Raw genomic sequence first — 8,797 nt, 5'->3', positions numbered from 1 at the left:
CTCTCGTTCTCTCTCTCTCAAATAAATAAATAAAATCTTTAAAAAAATGGTTAAGACGAGGGGCGCCTGGCCAGTTCAGTGGGAAGAGCACAAGACTCTTGATCTTGGGGTCGTGAGTTTGACCCCATGTTGGGGATAGAGATTACTTAAATAAGAAGATTTTAAGATTTAAAAATGGTTAAGAAGATAAATTTTATGTTATGAGTCCATTTCCACAGTTAAAAAAAATAATTTCAAAAATATCACTTGAGGGGCACCTGGGTGGCTCAGCCGGTTAAGCGTCTGCCTTCAGCTCAGGTCATGATCCCGGGGTTCTGGGATCGAGCCCCGCGTCGGGCTCCCTGCTCCACAGGAAGCCTGCTTCTCCCTCTCCCACTCCCCCTGCTCGTGTTCCCTCTCTCGCTGTGTCTCTCTCTGTCAAATAAATAAATAAAATCTTAAAAAAAAAAAAATATCACTTGACGTTCTAACACTGTTTGTTAAAGTTCATTCCTGACTTAAAGAAGAAAAGTATGATGGTAGATGGTACATCAGTATGTTCTGATAGTGGAAAGAGGACCTGCATATGTGATTAAATGAAAGAGCCCAAAGAGTCCAGAACACAGACAACAGGAGGGACAAACCAGCTCTGTGAAGGGAGGGAGTGGGGAGGGGACCTCACTGAGGCATGTTTAGCGGCCTCTGTTTTTTGTTTATTTTTTTAAAGATTTTATTTATATATTTGACAGAGAGAGAGAAAGAGAGAGAGAGAAGGAATGAGCAGGGGGAGCAGCAGAGGGAGAGGGAGAAGCAGGCTCCCTGCTGAGCAGGGAGCCCGACACAGGGCCCGAACTCAGGACCTTGGGATCATGACCTGAGCCGAAGGCAGACGCTCAACCGACTGAGCCACCCAGGCACCCCTGAAGATTTTATTTTTAAGTAATCTCTACACCCAAGGTGGGACTCAAACTCATAACCCTAAGATCAAGGGTCACAGGCTCCTAAGCCAGCCAGGAGCCCATAGCAGCCTCTGTTTTGTCTGTGAAATAGGAGGGGAGTGGAGAAGGCCCTGGTGGCAAGCAGGCCACAGCAGTACCCCTCTCGGGGGGGCTCCATGCCAGTCCTGCCCACAGCCAACTCACCCCTACCTTCCAGCTTGCACTCATGCCAGCCGCCCTCCTCTGGCCCAGGCCTTCCTTCCCCCCCTTGCCCCAGCACACTTTACAATCATCAGGGCTTCTCTCCACACACAGCCCTCTGTGGGGCTGACCGGTGGCCGGGCAGATAAACACTTTGGTAGAGAGTGTGTGGAGGGGGTCCCTGCCCCAGGTCACTGGAGACAGGAAGGGAAGGCTTTTGGAAAGGGGTGACACTTGAGAGGCTTTCTAAACCACAAAGACATGGTAATGAGGCAGAGAAGTTGGGAAAGCACATCCAGGAAGAGAGAATGTTCCAGGCTTAGAGGGAGAATGACATTTTTGAAGAATGGTCTGGTGGGAGGGTAGGGGAGGGTGCCTGGGTGGCTCAGTTGGCTAAGCATCTGACTCTTGATTTCAGTTCAGGTCCTGATCTCTGCGTCTTGAGATCAAGCCCTGCATGGGGTTCAGAGCTCAATGTGGAGTCTGCTTGAGACTCTCTGTCCCTCTTCCTCTATCCCTCTTGCACCCTGCCCAGCCCATGCACACATGCACGCATGCACACACACACCCGTGCTCTCTCTAAATAAATAAATAAAATCTTAAAAAAAAAAAAAAAAAAAAAGGAATGGCCTGTGTGTGTGTGTGTGTGTGTAACACTGGGAGGAGGCAGGGGCTCTGTCTTGGAGAACGTTTGAGGAGCCACCAAAAGTTTTTAAACAACCAGGGTGACTTGATCTGACTGGCAGCTCGGGCAGCCTGGGCAGCTGTGGACCTGGCTGGAGTTGGAGAGACAGGAGACGAGGCTGTCAAGGGTGAGAGAGGGTGGTGTAGTTGGACGCTAACATTGAGACGGCAGGAGTGCGGACATGAGTGGATCGAGAACTTTCCGGGAGCCAGAAACAGCCGTTCTTGCGGGCTAACCTCACTGAACCTCATGTCCTCCTCACTGCAAAATTGTTGTCCTCATTTTCCAAGTGTAGAAACTGAGCTCCGGAGAAATGAATCCTGTCCAGATTTCCATATCCCAGCACACCCAGGTGTTCCTAGAAACCTTCAGTTTCCCTCCCTTCACCTTGGCAGGCCCCTACTCTGTGCCATCAAATCTATGCCCAGGGCACCGGGCCTTTGCCCCTGGCAAGTGACAGTGATGCTGGGGGCAGCCATTCTAACGAGCTGTCAGGGAGGGGCCGTCAGGGAGGGGCCAGCAGGGTCGTGCACCAGCCATTGAAGACGGAAGTCCCCAACCCCCTCACAGTCCCCGGGGACTCCTGCTCAAATGAGCACCAATAGGGCCACGGAGGGGTCAGACCTGGGGAGAGAGATCCTCTGCCTCTTGACATCAGAGCGGGACATGTAAAGGATGCCCAGCCCCAGCCCTGATCGACCCTTCCTCCATACCAGGTTAGGAGAGCAATCAAAAGAGGGAAAGAGCCAGGAAATGGTTAACCCAGGGAAGAGCCACCAAAGCCAATTGATCCACAGCCCCTTCTAGTTGGGCAATAAGTCCTCTGAGGGCTGCTTCCGCTGACCTCTCTTTGGCGCCATGGACAGTCCCAGCTTTCAACCTGTCTGGGGCGGGGGTTGGTGCGCAAGGCAGGACAGGACAGGATGGCGGCGTGGAAAGGCACCACTGGGCTCTGCATTCTGAGGGGTGGGGAATGTGTGAGGCCCCAGAGGGTTTGTCACTTGTGAAGCCTAGCAGCTGCAGGCGTAAGTGTGAGGGACCCCGGCATGTGGAATACAAACCCCCGGAAGGGCTCCAGAGAAGTTACGCCAGTCTTGGCTTCGCTATGTTTCCTTGGACACTTCACTCACCCTCTCCGGGCCTTAGTTTGCTCTTCTGCAAAATGGAGAGACTAGCACAGCTAAGTTTTTTTTAAAAGCAGAAATTGTGTGCGGGTCATGTAATTCTTTTTACTAATCAATTTTTAAAACTCAAGAAGCGAGAGTTCATGGACATTTGGGCGTGACTCACATAAGTTGGGAAACCATACTACTGTCTGCTTTTCTGTTGCCAATTATCTTTCATAATGTCATTTTATGATGGAATTTTAGAGGAATTAGCCTCGACCAGCTGGAAAAAATGTAGTTAACATTCAGCTTAGATTCCGATGTCTGAGAGGCCCCATTTAGCTAATTCAAATCCAGCAGCACTCGTCTGCTATGATGATAAGAGGATTCTGAGTAGTTCCAGGAAAATCTTAGGTGACCTGTGGGCTGGGGTCAGGCAGGTGCATTTGGTCAACCTGATGCTCAGGCCCAGGGCGGGGGTTTGGGCCAATAGGCAGCAGTCAGGGTGGGAGCTGGGGTTGCAGGAGGTGGCTGAGTTGGCCCCGAGTGCTAGGAGACTTGGGTGGTGGGGAGGATAGGAGGGAAAAAAGCAGGAGATCAAGGTAGGAGATGATGTGGGGAGGAGATTTTTTTTCTTTTTAAGATTTATGTATTTATTTATTTATTTATTTGAGGAGGGGCAGAGGGAAAGAATCTCAAGCAGACTTTCTGCTGAACGAGGGTTTTGATCCCATGACCCATGAGATCATAACCTGAGCCAAAACCAAGAGTCATACACTCAACCGACTGAGCCAGCCAGACGCCCCTTGGGGAGGAGTTGATACTGAGATGGATGGGCCTCCTTCTTCCTCCCCTCCAGCCACTCCCTCTACTCTCCTTTCCCTCTGATCCCTGCTTCTGCTAGAAGAGGGAACAGAAGTCAGAGAACCTTGCTCCCGGTCCTTATCTTCCTCAGTGTCTTACGGCCTGGGCAAGGCCCATAATCTCTCTGGGTCTCAGTTTCTTCCTCTGCAAAATGAAGATCCTCTACCATCTCTGCCCTCCTCATGCAGTTAGGAGAATAAATAAGAAAATGCCCAGGAAAGCACCTCAGAAATCACAAAGCACTCTACAAACAGAAGACATCTCCATTAAACAATTATGTAACCTGCTGACTCAGAACTGGGCCGCCCTGGCTCCTGTCCTGCCAGGAAGTTAGAAGAGCTGGCTCCGCCATTTACCTGGTGGAACTTGGTTGTATTTTTCCCCGTCTGGCAAATGGGGATGATACCTGATGATACCTAAGGGCCCCCTGTTTCATGGACTTGTGGTGAGAATCGCAGCAGATCATGTAGGCACCAGAGTTTAGTATGTTGTGGATCATCATAATAATAGTACAGAAGAAAGTTCACATTCCCAGCCCGCACCTGAAGACCCTCTGAAATCTGACAACACCCTCCTTGTGTATGTGTGTCTCTTTGCAGGGACGTGGGCCCTCACCAGGTCCTTCCCGTCCCGGGCCTGTCCACACTCAGTCACATACCAAGCTGGCTATACCCTTAATGAGCTCGTGTCTTTTTGCCTCCAGGGGAATCCCAGGAGGACCCTGGGCTGCGAGAGGCATAGACTGTCACTTCATGTTTTCCTAGCACTTGGTGCAAAAATTGCCACATAGTAGGCACTCCGTAAATGTGGAATAAATGAGTTATGTTTTTAATGTTTTAACATACTGGCCCGGGGTCATATAGTTCAGGTTCCACTAACTTTTTTTTTTTTAATAGAAAGCAGTAAGCAGTCTGAAGAGAAGTCAAGGAATAAGGTAGGTGGCCCTGACTTGTGGGGAAAAAAGATCCAGGTACTGGATGGGCCTGGGGATGTCTGGGTGGCACATCAGGCTAAGGTGTGCTTGGGGGTTATGAGTCCTAAACCTTGTGTTCGGGTCCTAGCTGTGGTTATTGGCAGCATGCCTTGGGTTTCAGGACAACTCTCTTAGCTTTGATGTTGCTATCGAGAAAGACAGATTCCTCCCTTCCTGATTCACAGCAGTGGGGCAAGAACCAGATGCCATCTGTGGAAAGCGCAATACAAATTTTTATTGGAATGTGCAAAGATCAGAGCCCTAAGAGTTCTTTCCCTTGTAGATTTTGCTAACATTTCCCAGTAGGGCCTGAAGAGGGCACTGTACCCCAGGAGCTGGGTTGGCCAGGATGAAAATTCTCCTGGGTCCACCTCTCCGCTGATTCCTCCCACCACGCTTCACCGCTGCTCCCGGCACACACATATACTTGGCAAATACCCTCCAATCCCCGAGCCTACCCATAATTTGCCCTGCTGCAGATTGCAAAAATTCTCTCTTTTGCATATTTTCAGGGGTGCAGGCTGACTTCTCTAAGTTTTGTGATATGAGCAGAAAGACTGATTCCCACGTATATGATGATGGTCAGGACTGGTCTCTCGGGTGGTATATTGCAGCCGAAGCATTATTTCTGGGAAGGAATTTGAGGTGGATTGTTGGAGTAATGGGTGAAATTAGAAGTAGGGATGGAGAGCAGAAGCTGAGTTAGTTTGTTCTGTGTCCCCCATCCCAGGGGAACAGGGCACAGGTCGGGGTTATGAGGAAGGATAAGCAGAAGAGGAAAGGGGTAAGAGCTGGGGGCACTGGGAGTTCCTGCTGTCTTGGCTTTGGGCAGTTAGTTTATTTCTTCATCTGTTCCATGGGAATGACAGTGGAAACTTTCTCATAGAGTTGTGCAAGGAATAAAATGAGGTCATGTAAGCAAGCCACCTAGAACAGCCCTGGGCACAGAGTGAGTGCTCAGTGAGACCGCTGTCGGGGACCGTGGCTCCTTCTGCAAGTGCCAGGGGAGAGCATTAATGGTGACCATCCCCAGGCAAGGAAGAGGGTCAGCTGGATTGAGAGGTGGCAAAGGCTGATGCGGGAATGTGGCTTTAGCCAGAGGCACCACAGAGAAGGAGAGAGAAATAATAAGGGCCCAGTGGCAGGACTGGAAGCTACCACCAGCCCCTCTGGGGGCTCCTGGTTCCTTGATGGCAGCTGTAGCTCATTAAAGAGGGTTACCAGCTGCCTACTGAGGAATAGCCTTGAATGGAACCACCTTATTGACCAGCGTGGGCAGAGCTTGTGGCCTCAGGCCCAGTGGGGTCAAGAGGTCAGACAGGCCATGCGAGGCAGCACGTAGGGCCCGACCCCCTCCACCTCTAGTTTCCCAGGACTGTGGCCTGCTGCCAGCATGCGAGCAGGGCCAGGGAAGTAGGGAGCTCCTGGGGAAACAGAAAAGTCAAGAGCCATGTTGTGATTTCAGTTCTTGCCAGTGAGATTGGAAAATACACAAAACTTGGACCCAGTGAGAGCCAGGGGCCAGCCCCCATCCCATCTTCACGGCTCCAACCACCCTTCGTCCAGTGGGCTCTTGCTGTCATGGGAGTATCCGTGAGACCTGGAGAATTCATGACTTGCCACCGAAATTCTCCAGTCCCTCCTGTCCCTGCCTGATAGGTGCAAAAAGAGATATTTGCCCTCCAGCTTCTCCTGGCATCACCGCTCGGCAGGGCACCGAGGTGAGTTTTCGTGTCTCCCCAGCAAGGCTCTGTCCCCAAGCTTAAGCTGATTTCCTCCGACTTCCTCCTGCTTCGGGGCCTCAGGCTGGCCCTGTGACATCCTCAGATCTGAGTTGAGCTCTGGACAGTTCCTCTGGCCCTTGAGATGTCACCCGTGGCCGTGCAGTGTCCGTGGGACAGGCTGGTGCTGAGCTGCTCACCCCTCGACAGGGGTCAGGAGTGGTGGTGCAGAGGCGTGGTACGGGCAGTGGTGGTGAGTGAGGTGGTGGACGTGCCCGGGGTGGGAGCACCTGGTCACCTGTCCCCTCTCCTGCAGGCCTCCCCCGTGTACAGCGTCAGCTTTCCCCGCAGGAAATTGGAGTAGATTCGGAAAAGTTTGCACAAAGTATCAACAGTGAATGTTTGGAGTGGAGCAACAGAGGCTTCCTCTGGAAGGGAGATGGCCTCCTTCTGCCAAGGAGAGAACAAAAAAGTTACTGCCGGGGAACCCTGGAGGGAGACGGGATTCAGGACAGAACTGGAGCGGGGATGAGCAGGGCCCTTCCAACGGAAGCACGAGGGAGGCTCCCACCCACCTGGGCTCCCAGCGCCCGAAGCAGGGCGGTGAGGCTTCGCAGGCTGCTGATGGCTTTGTCCACATGCAGCCGGAGGGTCTCAGATGGCTGCGAGGAGTTGGCCAACAGGGCCTGGCCCCGCAGGATGGCTTCTGAGAGCAGGGCCAGGCCCTGCCAGACTTCCACAGCCTGCTGCCCAACCTAAAGGAAATGGAGACTTGGAGTTAGCGGCCCAAACCAGCCCCTCCCTCTCAGCAGCCCCAAGCACCAAGCTGAGCAAAGTGAAGGCTTAGAATCAGTTTGGTTGAATGAATGAATGAATGAATGAATGAACAAAGAACAGAGAACAAATGAACGAACATATTGCATCCAGCCCTCATCTTCTTCTGTCGTTCTCCCAAGCACCCCCTCAGGTTCCCAAAATGAGACTCCCCAAGAAGAGGGAAAAAATAAACTCACGTCCATCCTCTTCCAGGTGTAGAAGTTAACCTTGGTGTCTGGGACGGTGATATTCTCACTGAAGCTGCAGCCTTGAGCACAGCCCATCTGAAATGCACGACCCGGGGTGAGGGGGGTCAGGCTCCCCAAAAGCTCCCTCCACCTTTGCCCCTTACCTAGCTTCCAGGTATGCACTGGGGGCTACCACTTGTATTACTTTTACTGGGGGCTCTGGCTTCCCACTTCCATCCCTGAACCAAGTGCCAGTTCCTGGATCTTGGAGGAAACCCCTGGGCTCTTGAGAGTGAGTTCTGTGGAATGGCCTGAGGAGGGGGCCTCACCGTGACATTTTCGGCCTCCCTGGCCTCCAGGATGTACCTCTCCAGGACTCGGCTGTCGCAAATGAGGCGAGGGGGGGCGCCCAGGACTGGGAGGCCCAGAGGAAGCAGCAGCAAGGACAGCAGAAGCAGCGGGGCAGGACATTCTAGAAAAGAGTGCCGGGCCGAGTGTGTGGGTTTGGAGGGGCAGGTTCACACATCCCGCTCCTCTGCCCCCAGCGAGGCGCTCCCGACCCCCCACCTTCCCAGCGCTCAGGTTCTGCCTCCTCTGCCTTCATTCAATCCCGCTGCGACGCGCACCCCCCCCCCCCCCCCCCAAACTACCGGCATCCACTTCTCCGGGCCAAACTTCAATCCCGGTGTGACAGAGGCTTTCCCTCTCGCAGATCCCGGTGATTGCTCCAAGACCCAGGTGTCAGCTTTCTCCCCACGCACGTAGCAGCCCCCTCTTCTCCCCGAACCCCGAAACCGCGTCCCCGTGTCCAGGTCAGATTTCACCTTTCCCAGGGGCTCCCTAAGCCCTGCCGGCACGTGGAGGCTGCCCCACCCCCCTTGCTCTTCCGGGGTCCTTGGCAAGTTGTCGGTCCTTGAACCCAGCCACCTCGGGGCCACTAGCCCCGGCGGTAAATTCCTGCTCAAACAGGGGCCCGGGCGGGCGGGGGCTCCTCCAGCCGGCGAGTACTCACCGCACGCCCCCATCTCCGCGCCTCCCCCGGCCCTCAGCGACCAGGGGCTCGGCCGGCGCCCTTGCCGGGAACCCTCATCCCGGGAAGCGCCGCGGGGCAGGGCCGTCCCCACGGCCCGAAGGAGGGGGCCGCCGAGCCGGGGTCGCACAGAGAGCGCGCAGGGCTCTTGGCCAGGGTCCGCGAGGACTGGCGCGCGGCGACCGGCCGGGGTTGGCCCGGGGACTGCGGCTCGGCCGGGGGGTCGGGGCTGTTATCAGCATGTGTGCGTGCGGGTGGGGGGGTGGGGGGCAGGCTGCGTGCGTGAGGGGTCGCCA

The 8,797-nt window shown here is 54.0% G+C and overlaps 1 protein-coding gene across 1 annotated transcript; it reads right to left on the bottom strand.

Annotated features, from left to right (window-relative positions):
• Positions 1-6,572: 6,572 nt before the first annotated feature.
• EPO (erythropoietin) lies at positions 6,573-8,500 on the bottom strand. Its single transcript, XM_034988145.1, has 5 exons — positions 8,484-8,500; positions 7,801-7,943; positions 7,481-7,567; positions 7,043-7,222; positions 6,573-6,917 (listed from the first exon to the last, which is right to left on the bottom strand). Exons 1-5 carry the CDS (start codon positions 8,494-8,496, stop codon positions 6,762-6,764), a joined length of 579 nt encoding a protein of 192 aa, XP_034844036.1. The 5' UTR covers positions 8,497-8,500; the 3' UTR covers positions 6,573-6,761.
• Between the last annotated feature and the right edge of the window lie 297 nt (positions 8,501-8,797).

The sequence above is a fragment of the Mirounga leonina genome, unplaced genomic scaffold, assembly GCF_011800145.1.
Source record: "Mirounga leonina isolate KUSES-001 unplaced genomic scaffold, KU_Mleo_1.0 Mir_454, whole genome shotgun sequence".
NCBI lineage: Eukaryota > Metazoa > Chordata > Mammalia > Carnivora > Phocidae > Mirounga > Mirounga leonina.
The sequence above is the reverse complement of the archived record's forward strand: the minus strand, read 5'-3'. Positions and strand labels throughout refer to the sequence as shown.